Source organism: Carcharodon carcharias, chromosome 2 (assembly GCF_017639515.1).
Source record: "Carcharodon carcharias isolate sCarCar2 chromosome 2, sCarCar2.pri, whole genome shotgun sequence".
Taxonomy (NCBI): Eukaryota; Metazoa; Chordata; class Chondrichthyes; order Lamniformes; family Lamnidae; genus Carcharodon; species Carcharodon carcharias.
The window spans coordinates 32012865-32033083 of record NC_054468.1 but is presented as its reverse complement, the minus strand read 5'-3'; the positions used below and the strand labels follow the sequence as shown (position 1 = coordinate 32033083).

The following is a 20219-nucleotide window of genomic DNA, read 5'->3' as shown; positions in this document are numbered from 1 at the left end:
CCCAGAATCTAGGGAATTTTGGAAAATTAAAACGAATGCCTGCACTATCTCACTAGCCACTTCTTTCAAGACCTTAGGATGAAGTCCATCTGGACCTGAGGATTTGTCAACCCGCAGCTCCAACAAAACCACTTCCCTGATGATTGTAATTTTCCAAAGTTCCTCCCTCCCTTCCATTTCTTGATTTACAGCTAGCTCTAGGATGTTACTCATGTCCTCTACAGTGAAAACTGAAGCAAAATACCTGTTTAATTCATCCATTCATCCACCATCTCCCTACTTTCCACTATCGATTCCCCAGATGCACTTTCTATAGAATCAATGCTCACTTTGTTAACTCTTTTCTTATTTAAATATCTATAGAAACTCTTACTACCCATTTTTATATTACTTTCTAGCTTTCTCTCACACTCTAATTGTTCCTTCCTTATTAATTTCTTTGTCATTCTTTGCTGTTCTTTATATTCTTTCCAATCCTCTGACCTGCCACCTGTCTTTGCGTAATTATGTGCTTTTTCTTTAAGTTTGATGCTGGCTTCAACTTTTTTTTAGTCAACCACAGATGGTTCCCTTGGAATTTTTCTTTCTCATTGGAATGTATGTATCCTGTGTAATGTGAAATATCCCTTTAAGTGTCTGTCACTGAACCTCTATTGATCTATCCCTTAAACTCATTTGCCAGTTTAGCTAGGTCTGCTTTCATGCCCTCATATTTGCCTTTTTTTAAGTTTGGAATACTAGTCTTGGACGCACTTGTTTCTCCCTCAAAATGAATGTCAAATTCAATCATATTATGATCACTATCAATTAATCCTATCTCATTGCTCAACATCAGGTCTAATATAGCCTGCTCTCTGGCCGGCTCCAGAACGTGTTGTTCTGAGAAACTATCCCGAAAACATTCAATGAACTCATCTACCCTATCTTTGCCCACCTGATTTTTCCAGTTTATGATTATTGCAGTACCTTAAGGGGAAGCTCCTAATATCTCTTCTTTTACACTCTGTCCTATGGTGTAGGTACAATTAAGGCGCCTATGCACCACCCCAAGTGATTTCTTGCCTTTGTCATTTCGCATCTCAACCCAAACCGCTTCTACAGGTTTCCTGAACTTAGGTCATCGCTTTCTAACATGCTATTACCATCATTAATTAACAGAGCCACCCTTCTACCTTTCCCTAACTTCCTGTCCTTCCTAAATGTCACACACCCTTCAATATTCATGTCCAAATCTATGTCATCCTGTAGCTGAAGATGGCTGGGCCTGGACACTGCCCTGAGTAACTTCTGCAGTGATGTCCTGGGCCTGGGATTATTGACCTCCAACAACGACAACCATCTTCCTTTGTGTAGGTGTGACTCCAGCCAGTGGAGAGTTTTCAGCCTGATTCCTGTTGGGTTCAGTTTTGCTAGGGCTCTTTGATGCCAAATGCTGCCTTGATGTCAAGTGCAGTCACTCTCACCTCACCTCTTGAGTTCATCTCCTTTGTCCGTGTTTGGACTAAGGTTGTAATGAGGTTAGGAGCTGAGTGGCCCTGTCCACCCAGAGCAATGTTACAGCATTAACAACCTAAGGATGTGGATTTATAATCCAACTAACCTGAGTTCAAACCCCATCATGGCAGTAAATCTGGAAATGAAAGTCTGGTATCAGTAACAGTGATTGTGAATCTGTAGGATTGCAATAAAAATTACAGTTGGTTCCCTAATGCCCCTTAGGTAAAGAAACCAGCTGGCCTTACCCAGACTGTCCTATTTGTGTCTCCAACCCCCACCAACAATGTTGATTCCCTATCTTCCCTCTTTAGTCTAACAAACACATCATCTCCTGCTAGCTCACAAGCAGTCTTCCCTCCCCTTTAGCTGCTGGATTTCCCGATGTCTGGGATAAATTCAAATATTTGAATGAGCAGCCTGCCTCCTGGCAGTGGCTTGGTTGCCCATCCCCATCCTCCTATGCTAAAAGTGGAAGTGGACGGTTCCATGGCTGGTAGTTTGGTGAGACCTTAAGGATCAGAAGCAAGCATGCTCCTCCATCTTTTTCAAGTTTGCTTTTTGTGAAAAAAAATCTTGGGAACACTGTAGGAGAATCTGCTAAGAGAATTGGGTTAGTTTACAAAGTAAATTGTACAAGGAGCAGTGGAGAGTGTCTGAGATCATAAATATTCTCCCAATAGTTCTGTAGGTAGAAACAATGTTTGGTGTGCCATTGAGTTGTATTGTTGAAATTCCTATACATTCAAATGGCTTGCTTGATTTCTTTTGAATTTTTTGGTGCTAATACATTTTCTATTTCTTTCTTGCTCCTTTAGAAGTTGGAACTCTTTATTATGTAGTGGCTGTTGTCAGAAAATCAAACACTTCAATCACTATCAACAATCTGAAAATGTTAAAATCCTGCCACACTGGATATGATAGAACAGCAGGATGGAACGTTCCTATTGGCTATCTGATTAACACCGGGAAAATGCCTGTGAAAGGTTGTAACATTCCACAAGGTAAAGCTGAAGTAATTGATTCTTAATGAGAGTGTCTGTGGATTGCATTTTCTGACTGTTCCTGCCTTTCTTATTCTGTGTCTACCTCTCCGTAATCAATTACTCTATAACCATTTGTTTCTATTTTTGTCTCTCATCCGTCACTTTCTGTCTCCATCAATTTGTTTCCATTATTCTATTTGTACCTTGCTGCCTGTCTCATCTGTTTATCTTTGTCAATCTTTTATGTCCTTTGTCTGCCTCTCTATTGTCCACTCTTTCTCTGCATCTGTATCCATATTTCTGTATCTCTGTCTTCATCTATTCCTTTTTTATCTAATTTCCTACAGTTACATTTTCTCACACTTTCCTCTTTAGGCACCGTCTTTTACCCATTGCACTATTTGCTTTTGAATAACCCCTGCTCCTAAATCCTCTTATATAACATAAAGATTTATTTTAATGTATGAAAAACTATTCATAAAAGACTTAGGACTTAGCTTCAGTTGCCTTTACATCATTGGTGCAAAGGAGAATTTCTCTATCGTTTTTGATATCTTTGTTAGTGACTGACCAGCAACCAGGTAGATGATTAGGCCTGTGGTCACTAATTGGGATGCGAGCATGCTGACATTGTCTAATTTTGCGGGTTCAATTTCAGCTATATAATGGCCCATATTGAGCTTTGCATTAGGAAATTATCATAAAGTAAATTAGGACATTGCATGTAAACAGTCCTTAAAGACTACTTACAAGAGCTGGTGGCCAGATTTGAAGATATCCTTAAAGGTATATGGCCACACGTGGAGCAAAAATGTTAGTAGGTTTTGGAATGGCTGCTAATATTTTTCATGAATGTTTCAACTGTATAGCAAAATATCCAGTAGCTGTTAAGACAAATGTGCAGGCAGGAAAGGGTCTCTTCCCAAACGATGGTGTGGTAAAGCACATGAAATTTCTATCTGATGGCTGACAATGATGTAGTAGAGACAAGGGGTACCTCTCTGTCACTCAAAGGCACTTTCACCATAAGAAAGCATTTAAACATGCATTAGATATGATAGGAGAACAGAAGATGCAGCTGCGAGCACAGCTGCAGTCAGTATTAGCTTTAAAATGCATGTTAACCGTAAGAGTCCTTGCTTGTACAGATGATACAGCTCTTCATTTGACCTTATGCTTATCTAGGACCTGTGGAACCAGTTCTGCACATTCACTGTCAGGTCACCGGGCCCTATGTTGGGTGTGAGGCTAGCAGTGGGTCAGCACAGCCCACCTCTGAAGCAAGCTGATGGGCTTGGCATCTTTCTTCTTCTTCCTTTGAAAAACACAAGGAAAGGTGGGAATTCCCAATGGAAAAGTCACTATCCCATTCTAGTGAAAATACCAAAAATATGATAGTCCCAGAACACTGAACACAAAGCCCTTGACCAAAAAGATGGAAGAAACAAAACAAAAATAACAAGAGAAAATCTTCAAACATTCTCTCAACATACTGCTGCAAATCTTAAAAATAGAAAATACTGAAATGTTCAGAGTTAACGTTTCAGGTCAATAATCTTACATCAGAACTGGAAGAAGTTAAGGATTGTACAGTTTACAAATCAAACACTATCCAGGGTTTTCTATTTTGACACTTGCCAGCCTGATTCATTTTTCAAAATTCACTCTCAGGACATGAGCACTGTTGTTAAGGATGGTATTTATTTCCCATCCTAGGGATGCAACTTAGTGGCTTGCTGGGCAACCACAGAAGGGAGTTCAATTCCACATTCATGTGGGACTGGAGTCACACTTAGGCTGGGGCAAGTTTTTATATATATATCAATGAAGCAGTTAGGTTTTTACAAAAATTTGACAGCTTCAGTGAATTTTACAGGTAGCAACTATTTTAAAAACCAAAATCTAATTCTCAAACTGCCACACTGGATTTAAACTCATGATCCCTAGGTTATTAGTTTAGGGCACTGCTCCAGTAATATAACTACTGTGCTACTGTAGCTGTTCATTTAAGTGGGTTCATTACAGACTAATGAACATAGAAGTGGAGAACCAGATGCAACAGATCTTTTAAGGACACCCATTTTAAATCGACAGTAGATGATCAAAAGCTGTTTGAATGTAAATGCTGGGCAATTGTGTGAATATCTGTCTGCTGTAATCGGGACCTGAGGTTAATATAACAAATGGCAAACTGGTGGGCACTTCTGGTGCTAAAACAGAATGCATTTGTAAATTGGATGGGAAGCTAAATGGGTGGAAACCCGATATAACAGATTATCTCCCATTTAGTCAATCAGTTACACCCACTTTATATCTATCAGATGAAAATCATTCCTATTTCTAATGCATCTAGGAACTTGACATTGATCCTCTGAATTAGGCAGCAAGGATAAAAAAGACCATCATGCAGGGTATAAATTGGAAAGCTATTTTATTATTGCTTATCTCCCACCTTGTGATTAAAATTTAAGATTACACGTAACTTTCTTTAAATCTTTGTCTCGCAATTTTATTCGGTAATCTGAAAAAAAATCTGACTGAAGTTTGTGCAACAAAATTCTTATTTCTAATCCAATATTAATTACTGATAGAAGCTTCTGTTTCAAGGTGGACTATCAATAATATACCTTTACATGTCTGATCACTACTGATGAATTATTTAATTTGCTTCTTTCCAGCTGTGAGTGAGTTTTTCACTCAAAGTTGCATCCCTGGAGCACAACATGTAAATTTTCCATCAAACCTTTGCCAGTTGTGTATCGGCGATGAACAAAATGAAAACAAATGTGCGGACAATGCTAGTGAGAGATATTTTAACGACAATGGGGCATTCAGGTATAGCATTTCAACATCTGTTCTTTTATTGTAAACTGTAACAAATAGTTTCACAACCATTTAAAGCACTTGATGGAATGTAATATAAAGATCAAAAGAATGATCCTTTTTACTGGCCTAATGGGTGTAGTGCTAATTCTTAGAGATTGCAAGTTCTCAGGTTCAATCCCTTCTCTTTGTCTAGTTAGCCTTCTCATGGGTGGGCAGAGTTGAGACACTGATAATATTACTAATTTGTAAACACTACTGATTGGTTACCTTTAGTATTAATAAAAAGGTTTATCTTATTGCATGTTTCACTCAAAGGGAATATATTCATTTATCCTGAGATTTAGTGCACCACAAAACTGTTATGGAATGATGATGTCAAAAAATAGTCCTATTGATCTAAAGTCTTGATATATGGACACCTTTGGTTTATTGGAGGGTTGATACAATAAGGAATTTGCATTAAAAATTCTCATTCTCTCATCAAGAGATGCACTAATGTGGAACTACAACATGTTTTAAATTGTGGGATATGACGGATCCAAGAACTGACCAGACCAACTTGGGGTTGTTTTGGCCAAAGGGTGAAAACAGGCACTAAATGAGTGCTCTGCTAATAAATCAAGGCTTTTGAAAATGGTTTTAGCACCTAATTTTAGTCCTAACTGTTGATGTAATTTGAATTTGTCTGCAGGTGCTGAACCAAAAACCTGAAGGTTTAGCATTCAAATGTTAATTAGCGGCAATTTTCATGAAGCTGTATACATGAGCTCCTCACACGTACTTCCACTAAAGATACAGAGAGTGCTGGCTGGCACACATTGGCAGACTGCAGGATGGTTTAAACAGACAGTGCCAACAGGTTATTGGATGTGGCACTGGTGGTTGAGTCCATCCTGAGAAGGAGGGACATCCTGTCTCGGTGGAGAGAGGTATGCCATCTCATCCTCCTCGGTATTCCGTTCCTCTCTGCTGTAGCAGCTCATGCTGCTCTGCCTGACGTCATATCCTCCTTCTATCCCTCCTGCAGACCAAGGGGGACCCCTTGCAAGATGCCAGTGACAAAGCACTCCCTTTCCTCTGGTGATAAAATGGAGTAGGACAACACTCACTATTTTTAGAAAGTCCTAAGGAATTAGCAGAATGTTGTTAGAGTGCAGGTGAAATCTTCAAAGTGTCCCAGAAATGGTCCTGAGGTCCTCCACAGCATCAGCAGCGAGTAAATATGAAATGGTGAGTGTCCCTTTAAATAGTGCTTGAAATCCACATCAGTGTCATGTTAATTCCCAAACAGCTTGTTGCTGTTTGGAGAGGGCAGTCAGACAAGCACTTGTGATCAAAGTAGCATGCAGCCTCCTTATTGAGAGTAGCGGGCATTTAAAATGTAAATCAGCGTTTAAGTGAGCCTCCGGGCAGTTGTCCCAAGTGTGAGCTTCAACTCCTTTACCAAAGCAGCAAGTTGAACCAGCTTTTGGCTGAAGACTCCAATTTGGCTGCCTCAGAGGATCTTTAGCATGCATTATATTTTCCTGTTCTACATATACTTACGTTCCTTTGTATGGAATACCATGCTGCTGACCTGAGAGTTACTTTAGTGGTTTGAGTAATATTGAGTATTCTGATTAGCCAGGCAATGGCCAATCACATATTTAATCGATCATAGTTGACTCTCAAAAATATTTACGCCTTGCCTCCTATTTCGAAGTGACTTACCAGCCCCAAGTACATCATTGGGAAACTTAGCTTGGATAAAAGTTGGCTAACTTGTTTTATTTGTCTTTTTTTTTCCTCCTTGGGGTCATACAAGGCATGGTTAAAGAACAGATGGATGAACTGGTGCCAGCCCTTTGCCTGTACCTCTCTGCAATGGGCTTCTAGGTGGCCTGATAGGGATTCTGTGACCTAATTTTCTTCCTCATTGTAATGAGATTGAGATCAGGAACTCAACAAAGAGATGGAGATTGAAGCTTTCTGCTTTGGTACACCATGTTGCAGTGTGCAGTGCAACCATGAGTACATAAGTTTTTGAAGTCCCCTCATCCCCTCCTTTTGGAATCAATATTGTGTACATGCAGAACTCCGCTCCTTACTCCCTAGGTTACAGTTGTGTAATTAGCAGCAAATGGCACTGATGGAAAAAAGTTCTGTAATGTAAACACACAGCTCACAAGCTCTTTGACATTGATCTAGAAAAATAAATGCTTTGTTCTGGATGCTAATTGTTACATTCATGGGTGGCTTGACAGTGTTTGTAGCTGCTGTTTTTGCATTAGGGTTGGAGATAGGAGGGTGGGGTAGCTGGAGGAATAACAACATACAGCTGTATCATTTGACACAGTCTTGACATTTTACCATCAAGATATATTTTACCTATACCTGGCTATTTAAATGTACCCCTCTTTCTCTTCAGGTGCCTAGCTGAACAAACAGGTGATATTGCCTTTGTTAAACATTCTACTGTGCCGGAGAATACAGATGGTGAGTGACACAGAGTAACTTTCTATATTCTGTTCCACTTGTGTTTGGTCTGTTAAAGGAATTGTATGATATTATGAAATGCAAACAGAATTGATAATATACCTCTAGTTTACTTATGTTCCCTCTGCTAATTTGAATTTAAAAAAAATACCTGTAGATCTTCTGTGGCTTTTCTCACTGATTGTCTTGCACCTGGAGTGTGAGTTAGGACAATGTGCCCTGTGAGTGCTGTCCCAAACATCAAGCTCACAGCTCCTTGTATGATCTCACTTTGGTGAATTTGCAGATTAGTTTGTACTGGCACCGTTTTGGGGAATGATATCTATGTACAGATCATCTCTAACTGAGGCTTCCACTTTAGAGTTACCACTTTTACACAGAAAATTAATCCAAACCAGAGTCTAAAAAGATAGTGAGAGAGATCAGATCTGTTAAGTGTTCTCCACTAGGGAGGCCGATTGCACTTTGTGCAGTGTAGGGAGATCTGGCAAATATCAGTTGATTATAGAGTTACTATCAGATATAGATGGGGTGTTATACCTATTACTAATAATAATATATGGATTTTTAGTGATCTGTTCCATTATTGCTTCTTTCAAGGGGAATTTGAGTGTTTTCAGTCTTACTAGTGCCTTTTGGTGCAATTCAGTGAACTATTATTTGTTACTGGTGGATCCAAAGTTCCTCTCATCTCTGATTTTCCCTTTGCAAATGGCTCCTTCCACCTTCAGTTCCCCCTCTTCCCTGTCCTAGGTTTCACTTCTTCTTTGCCTGCTTACCAATGGCCTTCTGGTTCTTGTGACATCACACACAGTTGCTGTTGGTGCAAACCCACAAACAAAACTCAACCGCAGGGACCCAGTCTATCATAAAGTAAATTAAATAACAGTTGCAGGCATCACATGGTCAAACTGTCATGTGATCACACCACCCTCACCCCCTCCAGGAATACTACCCAAACCGAGTTGGCAACCTTCCCTTATAAGTTGAACAGAACCTACTTTGCTGCTCTCACCTCAGGTTGTCAACCCTCCAGGATAGCCCTGAAGTCTCCAGGAACTGAAGATCAATCTCCAGGACACCGCTGTGTGCAACCCTGGAGAAGTATCATAAGAACATTAAAAAAGATTTTTCTTTTCATTTTCATTAAATGTTTCTCATTACCAGATATAAACATTTTATAAATGGGAAGAAAGGCTGTTTGGCTGACAGTCAAGCATCATCCAGTTGGATAATAAATCTTTTTGCTTTCCAATTGGCATAGGAAGGCAGTACATCACAAGGATGGATGTGTTGACTGACTAATGGCAATTGGGGTTTGCAACCCTACACACCAACCTCTATCCAACTTTAATCCCAGGAATTTAGCTGCTCCTAGTCTCAGCTGCAGGAATGACTTCATTCTCTTCAAGCATCTCATTTTGCTGGGCAAAGATATCAGATAAGAAGAGATTAAGCTGTTCCATGACTATATCAGCTTTGGCTTCCATCTTTGCTTGACTGGCCTACTGTCTAGCTTTATTTTCATTCCTCAACTGACTGTTCTGTTTCTCTCCCAGTGTTCCATTCATCACCTAACCACGTCACTCAATGGCCTGTATCTCATATAAAAGGAGAGATAGAGAGAAAGAAACTATCAGTCTACCTAGGCTAAAATTCACATCTAAAGAGCAAAGAGCAATTTCTGTGTTCAGTGGTTGGATGACAGCAAAGGTATGATTAAAGATTGCCTAAGCAAATGCAGTCTTCTAGGGTAGGAACAATCATGGGACATTCATGCCCTGATGCAGTTACCGTTGGAGTACTTTGCTTCATAAATTTGCATTAAAAGCATTATGGTAGCCCCATTTTGATTGTACTCTTGATGTGTAGGGTCCTTATCTGCAATTTTATTTCATGAATTCTAACGCTTGTTACTGTCAGTGAAGGACTGTCTGGTTGCACCTGCTTCCAGAGTTCTTGAAAGAAAAGCACTTAGCCAACTCATTCAGAATCTACATTAACACAGTCTGCAGATCTGATATATGGCATAGATGATATAAGCCCTTTAGTATCATACACAAGAGCCCTGGAGCTGTGCCTGGCTGAGAGGCATGGCACACTGTGGTACTGGAAAATGACTGTTTGTAATTGTGTCACTATGACAGCTGTGCGTTGTTCAAGGATTACTTGTTCTTCCCCTTCCTTCCCCCCACCCCCCACTCCTGACCTTTGTTTTGTTTCCTAAACCAGTGAAATGCTTGATTTTATTTTTTAACAACAGATTGGGATTGATGTAATCTCTCAACTCAAGTGGTAGAGCACTTGAGCACAAGTCAATCACATTTGCTTGTTCCAGATTAGGATAAATTTGCCAGTTCTCAGTTGAGCTAATGTTAGGCATTTGGTGTCAAGAAATGCTAGGCATTGCACCAAAGTATGATGAAAGAAATGCAGATTTAGGCAGCACTGATAAACTGTTGCTCTTTGTATTACGAGTCAATAAATGTAGCAAAATCTCAGCCACAATTTTTTGTTGGCTGCTATAAATTATAACTGCATCAGTACTTGTGAAATGTGAATTAAGTGCAGCATCATAGTAGTATGATTTCGCCAAAGGCAGCAATAAACTATTTTACAGGAAATAATCCCATGACATGGGCAAAGGACCTTAATTCGAGCGACTATCAGCTTCTGTGTCGTGATGGAAGCCGTGCTGAAGTAACAGATTGGAAGGCGTGCCACCTTGCCAGAGTGCCTGCCCATGCAGTTGTAGTGAGATTGGATACTGATGGCACAGCTGTCTTCAGCACGCTGGATGCTGCACAGGTATGGAGGCTTTCTGCCGACTCAGCCAATTTTTAAAATCCTAACATTTAAAAAGATGTTTAAAGAGTGTTTATGAACAAGAGAAAATTAGGCTATTCACTTAGCTGAAGCACCTTTTGAATAAAGAATATGAAAAGTACAGAATACGGTACTTCTGAAGTTGAAGAATTTATTATTGTATTAAGACTGTAAACCTTCATTTGTAAAAGGATTCTTAGATTAGAGCATATGTATTAAGAATTTTTGTTTAGATAAAAGCAATTTGGCCCAATAAAGCTGTGCCTTTATCATAAATTAGCTCTACCTATTGGCCATCTTATATAATCATGGAATAGTACAACACAGAAGGAAGCCATTTAGCCTGTCAAGCTTGCACCAGCTTTTCCAAAGTGGTTCAGTTAGTCTCACTCTTTCCCCACATCCTTGCAATTTTTATCCTTAAAGTACTTGTCCAATTCCCTTTTGAAAACTACTATTCCATCTATTTCCGCCACTCTGCCAGGCAGTAGATTCCAAATCCTAACCACTTGTTGCATAAAAAAGTTCTACATTTTGAAGCCTCTGGTTCTTTCCTTAAATTAAATCCCTTTGCACTCCAGAAACTCACCTAATTATTGCTTAAACCCATTTATGTTGTTAATGCCAATAGATTTCTCCAGTACCTTATTTAATAAAGTATCAGATATTTGTACTGTTCAGTAATAGTTTCCATGTGTTAGTGAGAGGAGTAATGGGGATTCCTGGGATGCTATGCCTGGAAGTGAAATATGGTTCAAGTAATCATCACCTATAGTAAACTGAGATAAAGATACTGTTTGCTGAAACATCTCATTGATTCATTGCAGATTTTCTAAGAATTTATATCTACTGTTAAGGGTCTCTTGTCAATTACTGTGCATAATATTACAGGAAGAAAGACCTAGCCTGAAAGAATTCAATAACTAGCCTGGAAACTGTACGCATTTCTTTTTGACTGGACTGCAGAGGAATTAGATTATGCAGAATGCATTGACAGTTCCTGGTGCTCTGGGGCTGGAATGTACCAGATTGCCAGCGAACAAGTTTAAGACCAAAAACCATTTAAGAAATGTGAGATGAATTGTCACTCAAACCATGGATTTAAATCCCTCTCAGGATTACACAAAAGAATGATTGAGTTTCTGGTAAAGTTCATGAAACTGAGTCAGGACACGTACTTTCCTATAGCTTCTCGTTGATTGGATAGTCATATCTTTCCCCAGGACTTGTGGAGATTGACAAAGAAAAGGACTGAGAGGTGAATGTGGAGCAAAAAGACTCCAGAAAGCTTAGAGAGCTGCTAGAAAGTGTATTTGGAAATATTGATAACCTAATACTGAAACTTTCTCATGATAGCATTCCAGTTCTGATTCATATCACCAGATTCATGCATTTTTCAGAATGCAATGGCAAGATTAATTAAATCAATAAAATTGGTACCTGAGAGGAAAGGTTGAAACAAAGAATCAGGACCCATTGTAGAGTGGGATGAAAATATAGCTTCATGGAAGTGCAGATTCAACCTCATTGCTTCATTGTTGCTTCCCTCAGGGATTATCTGCTTTTTCTTAAGCATTTGAGGCATTACGCCAAGTTTCGAATCTTTATTAATCTAGAGAATAGAGTTCAAGTCAAAGAGTTGGGTTATTTGATAGATGAGGTGGTTTGTGAAAGAACTGGGAGAAGCCCCTCCAGGTGTATGGAGCACTAGATACAGGGTTAGGCCAATTAAGGCCCGCCCAGTGTGAAACATGAGAGGCAGTGCTGAGTGCTGCCTGTGTGGGCTGGGGCAGGGGGAGCATGAATTTTGCACATGCATGCAGAGCTGCCTCGGAGATGAAGAGTTATATAAAAAAATAAAGAAAATAAAAATGTAATGAAACATGTCCCCTCATGTGACTCTGTCACATGAACAGGGACATGGTATTAAGTTTTAAAATTATTTATTTTTTTTATTTTAGCAAACCTCATCCTGCCTGTGAATGAGGTTTCTTAATAAGTGCAAAGGCCGCTTGGCCTTTTAGCCTGCCTGCCAACCATAAGGGCAATGAAAAATTCAACTTAATTGATAATTTAATTACCTTAGCTGGCCTTTTAATTGTCGGCGGGTGCACTACTGACTCTGGCACTCGCCTACCTAATGAAATATCATGCAATTGCGTGTTGACATTGGGACACTCGCCAGACGTCAACATGTACCATTTTTTGCTCAGGCGCGCGCCTGCCAAGCTAAAAATTTTGGCCATAGACCCTGAGCCAACATGTAGACAAGCCCACCCTCTTTCAGTAATGGTAGTGAATTATATAATTCTGAAGAAAGGCAATTGCATCAAACCATTCATATGAAAAAAATCTTTTACTTACAGAAAAAGTTTGGCATTACTTCCGCTGGCTTTAAGGTGTTTGATTCTGCTTTATACGATGGCAAAGATTTGCTGTTCAAGGACTCCACCAAAGAATTCGTGCTGATCAAGAATCAAACTTATCAGGCCTGGCTGGGCTCAGAATTTCTACAATCCTTGAGTGGACTTGAATGCTACAGTAAGTGATATCATTCAGTTGTAGACAGCTCAGAATCATTCACACTGAACTGAATCTTCTTGTTACTGAGTGGCAACAGGTTTATCATGATGGAAATTTCAGAGAATTGTAGGAAGTCTACAGCACAGAAGGAGGTCAGTTGGCCCACTGTGTCTGTGCTGGCCAAAAAATGAGCCATCCAACCTAATCCCACTTTCCAGTATTGGCTCCGTAGCCCTGCAGGTTACGGCACTTGAGGTGCATATCCAGATACCTTATAAAGGAGTTGAGGGTTTCTGCCTCTACCACCCTTTCAGTCAGTGAGTTCCAGACCTCTATCATCCTCTGGATGAAAACATTTTTCCTCATCTCCCCTCTAATGCTTCTACCAATCACTTTAAATCCTTGTCTCCTGGTTACTGACCTCTCTGCTAAAGTAAATAGGCCCTTCACTTCCAATCTACCCAGGCCCCTCACAATTTTGGGCATCTCAATCAAATCTCCTCTCAGCCCCCTTTGTTCCAAGGAGAATAAGCCCAGCCTATTCAATCTTTCATCATGGTTACAATTTTCCAGGCCTGACAACATCCTCATATATCTCCTCTGTACCCTCTCTGGTGCAATTACATTCTTTCTGTAATGAGGTGACCAGAACCGCACACTGTACTCAAGTTGTGGCCTAACTAATGTTTTATATTGTTCCATCATAACCTCCCTACTCTTATATTCTATATCTTGGCTAATAAATTAAACAATTCCATAAGCCTTCTTAACCATTTTATTGACCTGTTCTGCTGTTTTCAAGGACATGGACAGGAATATGGACATTCCCTCCAAGGACCCTCACATCCTTTACACCTCTCAGTATCCTCCCATCTATTGTGTATTCCGTTGCTTTGTTTGACGTCCTGAAATGCATCACCTCACAATGGTCTGGGTTGAATTCCATTTGCCACCTTTCTGCCCACTTGACCAGTCCATTGATATCTTCTGCAGTCAACAGCTATCCTCCTCGCTATCAACCAGGCGGCCAATTTTGGTGCTGCCTGCAGAATTCTTGATCATGCCCCCTACATTTACACCCAAATCGCTAATATCTACCACAAAAAGCAGGGGGCCTAGTATTGAGCCCTGCAGAACCCCACTGGAAACAGCCTTCCAGTTGCAAAAAACACCCAGCAATTACTTTTGTTTCTTGCCACTAAGCCAACTTTGTATCCAGCTTGTGACATTCCCATGGATCCCATGGGCTTTTTTTTTAGCCAGTCTGCCATGTGAGACTTTGTCATAAGCCTTGCTAAAATCCATTTAGACCACATTAGCGACACTACCCTCATCAATCCTCCTTGTTACTTCCTCAAAAAATTCAATCAAATTAGTCAGACATGACCTTCCCTTAATAAATCCTTAATTAAACTGTGCCTTTTTAAGTGACAGTTTATCCTGTCCCTCAGAATTGACTTGAATAATTTGCCCACCACTGATGTTAGACTGACTAGCCCATCGTTATTTGGTCTATCCCTCGCTCCCTTTTTAAACAAAGGTACAATTTTGGCAGACCTCCAATCTTCTGGCCCCACATCTATCTTGAATGAGGATTGGAAAATGATGGTCAGGCCCTCCACTATTTCCTCCCTAGCTTCTTTTAACAGCCTGGAGTACATTTCGTCCGACTCTGGTAATTTATCAACTTTCTCCCTTTGTTTATCACAGCCAAAAAGTTATATTTCTCCTCCTTAACAACAATGTCTGCAATGTCCCCTTTTTTTTGTGAAGATAGACACAAAGTATTCATTAAGAACCATACCCACGTGTTCTGCCTTCACACATAGGTTACCATTTTTAGTCTTTTATGGGCCTTACTCTTTCCTTAGTCATCCTTTCACTCGATGTATTGGTAAAGCATCTTTGGGTTCTCCTTGATTTTGCTTACCAATACTCTTTCATGCCCTCTATTTGATTTCCTAATTTCCTTTTTGGTTTCACCCCTCCACCTTCTGTAGTTGTCTTTGCTTTCTATTGTATTGAGTTCTAGGTGTCTGACATCAGCTTTCCTTCTCTGAAATTTGTCCACTATTTACCCCAATCCTCTCTTCCCCACCCCAGTGTGGTCACAACAAAACATGAGCTTGTGGGTCTGTGTCCAGTACATTTTTTTAAAAAGTGTTGAATGGTCTGGTTGTCTTAGATGTGTTGGCTGTGTTACATTGGTATAATCTTTTTGAGTTTGTTTTAATAATCAGTATATCAGCTGAGTGCTATAAATTGCAGACATAAAGTACTCCCTCAGTTGATACAAAGGAATTCTGCAGAACAGGCAACATGAAAGAACCACATTTTCATAGGTCTTGTGGATTTCCAGTAGGTCTCAATTTAAGTTTAAAACCATAGAGCTACTTTTCCTCTTTTTGCGCATGGGAATTGAAAGTCTCTGGCTGCAAGTGGGGTTTAACTGTAATAATGCTTAACTGTAGTGATGCTTTAGGTAAGCAGGAGAAAGTGGCACACACAGGCATGCCATGGATGTCAATTTGAGTGCCAGTTTCCTGGGACTTACCATGGCGATGCCAAATACCTCTATATGATTCACCCTATGGTTTTCCCTTCTTCTTTGTGAAGCAGTTTATAAGTCCTTCCTCGGCACTTTTTCTTGATCAGCTCGAGCAAAAATCTGGAACTATTTGTGTGGGGAAACTGTGAATATGAGGCCACTTGTTAGAATCATGGAAATTTATAGTGCAGAGATAGGGCACTTGGCTCATTAGGCTCTATGCTTGAATTGAAGCTATTTCCAATGCTCTTCTGTGATATAAAATGGAAATATGTTACATTTATTATGTAAAAAGGATGTGGTATTGACATTGTTCTAGTATAGAGAAATAGCAAGTTTGTGCTGCTTTTCTTAACACAGGTATGCCCAACGTTCTGCGTTGGTGCACACAGTCCAGAGGCGAATTGCTGAAATGTAGCGATATGGCTGAAGCTTTCAATAACAAAAACCTGTCACCGCCAATTCAATGTGTATCAGGTGACAGTCCCAATGACTGCATGACAAAGATCAAGGTAGGATTCATATCTGCACAATGCCACTACCAATAAAAATTCAAGATGAGTGAATACACACAGATAGAGTTCCTGTAGGAGTTTGAAGAAACACCAAAACAAGCAAAACCTGGATTTTGTTACTTGTCAGAACAATTCAAGACTTTTTTTTTTGCAATTTATTGGATTTTTCAGTTGAGACATGATACTAGAGTGAATGGTCAGTCACAGATCTCAACCCCTAATAGAAACATTTGCCTAAGTGTATTTGGGTTGTTTCAAAAGAATGCAAAAAAAAAAAGCACAAAGCATTGAAGCAATGAAGCTCTTTAATTCTTAGTTAAAATTATTTTGCATTTCTGGTAGATTTCAACTCTCAGATTGGTGTATTTTATTGTTCTCCCTGCCCAGTTAGAATGGAATATGATTGAATCTGATTAGGTCAGGAGATCAAACAGTGAACAGGCATCTCAGAAGAGTTAAATATTACCTAATTACAGCAGCTTATCTATACAAATATGATGAAATAAGCAGATTACCATCTCAGTACCTATTGATTAATTATGCAAGAAAGTAATTGGGAAATCTGCTATTTTTAGATTCTTGTTTTGTGTTACTTTACTGTGTGTTCGGATTTTCCGATGGCAAATACCATTTCTCAGCAGAGGGCAGGTAGCTGACCTGATCTAAATCCTATGCCAGTGTTGATTAATGATTCCCATACAAGAGCAGCTCGAAGTATGTGCTGTTCTGATTACCTCAGGAACTGCCTGGCTTCTACTCAACAGTTCTGCGTCATGGAAGTGTGATTGTGATTGGGAGACAGAGGGTTTGTCAACAGGCAACAAGCTACAGGCATCCTGCAATTTTGTGGCATAATCAACACATTTTCAATATGGTAAATCAAATGGTAAAGTAATGCTTGCTTTACACTTTTACCCTAGGCCTAGTGATTAAAGGAGGTGTAATATTAAGACATATGTGTCAGGATGTTTAGTTTGATTAAACTGTTAGCAGATATCAATGAGGAGCACTTGAGTTGACCTTTAATTCCTGTGGAGTATGAAGGGGAAAATCAGTCAGAGTTTCCGCTTCTGACGTTATCCATTGATCCACGCTGGACATTGGGTGTGGAGAGGACCCAACCTTATTGAGAAAGTATCCTGTCAACAGACAATCTATGTTACCAAGATAGTGTAGGCAAAGTACTGCAGATGTTGGAAATCTGAAATAAAAACAGAAAATGCTGGAAATATTCAGCAGGTCTGGCTGCATCTCTCTAGAGAAACAGACTTAGTGGGGAAAATTTAATGTCCCTCATCCCCTGTTGCCAATTGAATCTTCACACACCCTCCTCCTCCTTTCCCCTCCCCACCAACTATGTCCGGGATGGGGTAGGTTAAGGTTGGCCTTCCCAACCTTAGGCCATTTGAAAGCTTTGAATGGCAAATTAATGGCCACATAAGGACCTCTTTCCGCCACCTAGTGTACCAGCGCTGGGGTCAGGGGAGATGGGGGGGGGGGGGGGGGGGTGCGGCGATGAGTGCCGTGACTACACACCTGGGCAAGCTGTCTGGCAAAAGCTGCCGGCAATGTCTGGGGGTTGGGTGGGTCCTCCTGCTTGCCTGCTTTTTACCTAACAGAGAACCCACTGGCAGCATGGGGCACCTCTGCTCCCACCCTTCAAACTGATCCACCTGCTCCAACTTGCTGCAGCCTGGCCAACTGACCCCAGCTAGGCAAACCCAAATAATCCAGGTTCTGGGGAGCTAATTGTAATACATTAGCATAGAATTAAAAGGCCATCCTGCCAGGCTCTTGAAACCCTGCCGTATCGTCCATCCACCTTGGCGGGAAAGCATGCCGATGTGTTTCACAACAGTACGCAGGTGATGTGTGCTTGGCCGCCTTCACTTTGGGGGAACTGAGGTGAGTGAGCAGCAGCGCTCTCCACAGCTTGCCTGTTGTTTACAGGCCTCAGGGGCACCAGGGGGTGGGGAAAGATGCCTGGCCCTGCAGGCAAGTCTGAGGGATGTGGTGTGGGGGGGGGGGGTGGTCAGGTGCTGCCCTGGCGCAGCATCCCACACACAGGCAATCAAAATGGGGGACAGGGTAATCGAGGGAAGTGGCCACGCCTTAGGGACACCTGCATAAAGTGACCATACCTCTGCAACTAAGACAGATCAGACACAGCCACAGTGATATGATTGGGTTCAGGCTCCTAGCCTGCCCGCCCATGCAAGCATTATGGAGGCACCAAAGGGCCACCAAGTGCTCCATACCTTACCCTCCCCCCGCACACAGACTTCGAGTCCATCACCACTTTATTGGCCCGCGGAGCAGTTGGACTGCACACATTGTACAATCTCCTCACCAACACTGGCCATATAGCAATCACTGCTGGAGGCACTCACAGCCCCTTGCAATCTCAGCGCTCTGCTTTGGACCAGTGTCCCCCTTGTTGACAGGGCAGCCATGCAGCACACTCATCTCTGGTCATCCGAGGGGTGACCAGCATTCTCCTGAAAGCATTAGGGGGCGGTCACACAGGGCCAGGAAAGGTGCTAAGTACAGTCACGATAACCACGTCTCTCTTTCTTTCATGCTCCATGTCAGGATCATGGATCCAGGTGACCTAGCTGTATGCCTGATGGTCTACAGAGACCGTAGAAGATGAAGAAGTGAGTGACTGAGGCTCCTGGCTGCGCAAAGGCAGGAGCTGTAACCTCATGTAGAAGGGGCAGCCGGGGCTCCTGTACACGCTGCCCAGGAGTGACAGTGAGCCGTGGCTGGTCAGCGCCTAGCGACACTCAGGATCTATAGACGCCGCTTGCCATTCCTACAGATGACTGAGAACCAGTGTCGCCGACGACTGTGCATGTCTAGGGACCTGGTGGCTCACATCTACCACTTACTACAGGACTTGGCACCAAAGGGACATGGAGGGCATCCACTGCCAGTGGCTGTGAAAGTGGCCGCAGCACTCAATTTCTATGCCAGGGCTCCACAGATTTGTGGGATTTCACAATTTGCCACCCACAAATCCATCCATGAGGTCACGAATACCATCTTCTCCATGGCACACAACTTTGTGCATTTCGCCAGGGACCGGGACAGCCAGGATGCAAAGGCCATTGGATTCGCCCTGATCTCGGGATTCCCACAGGTGCAGGGTGCGATTGACTGTGCTTATATGGCGTTCAGGACTCCATGGCTAGACTCAGTGGACTTCATCAAATGCAAGGGCTTCCACTCACTGAACATGCAGCTGATATGCGACCACCAGAAACACAGGTATGGGTATGGTTTCCAGGGAGTGTACACAACGCCTACATCATGATTCGCTCGCAGAACCCTGCAGTCTTCCAGGGTCCACAGAGGCTGCAGGATTGGCTCCTTGGAGACAAGGGCTACCCACAGAGGCGGCCTCAGACTGCAGCAGAGTGGCGCTATAATGAGGCTCATGCAGCAGCTCTCAACTTAGTGGAGCAGACCATTGGGATGCTGAAGATGCAATTCTGGTGCCTGGAGCGGTCTGGTGGAGCCCTACAATACAGTCTGCAGAGGGTGTCATGCATCATCATCATCTATTGTGCCCTTTACAAACCGGCGCTGCAATGGGGTGAGGAGCTGGTTGAGGAGGAGATGGAGGAGCTGCACGTCTCCTCCAACGAGAAGGACGCTGAGGGGGATGAGGGTGAGGGGGTTCTCGGTGGTGACGATGACGGGGATGAGGCTCTCTCACACTGGTTAGACAAGGCAGGCACAATCGGGAGGCCCTCATAGATGCCAGATTTGTGGAGGAGGAGGACGACGACATGCACTGAGCTGTCCCCGTAGATCCTCACATTGCAGTTGTGAACATCTGACTGTGAGAATCTCCTGTCATGGAGATGCAGTGGAGGCCCTAATAGTCCTCGATCGCAGGAGGACGATGACAACATGCAGTGAGGAAACTCCATAGATTTTCACCTAACCTCTGAGAATGCCTGACTCCTGTCTGCTGAGGGCAATGTGCTTGTGCTCTGTGATCAGGGCCATCTCAGAGAT

At 41.9% G+C, this 20219-nt stretch overlaps 1 protein-coding gene across 1 annotated transcript in view; it reads left to right on the top strand.

Annotated features, from left to right (window-relative positions):
• The window catches only part of meltf (melanotransferrin), a 58839-nt gene that overhangs the window by 18375 nt on the left and 20245 nt on the right, over positions 1-20219 (top strand). Inside the window, exons 4-9 of the mRNA XM_041182746.1 lie at positions 2313-2498; positions 5159-5315; positions 7714-7781; positions 10402-10589; positions 12974-13148; positions 16039-16190. Coding sequence (XP_041038680.1) covers positions 2313-2498; positions 5159-5315; positions 7714-7781; positions 10402-10589; positions 12974-13148; positions 16039-16190 — 926 coding nt within the window. The remainder of the gene's footprint in view (positions 1-2312; positions 2499-5158; positions 5316-7713; positions 7782-10401; positions 10590-12973; positions 13149-16038; positions 16191-20219) is intronic.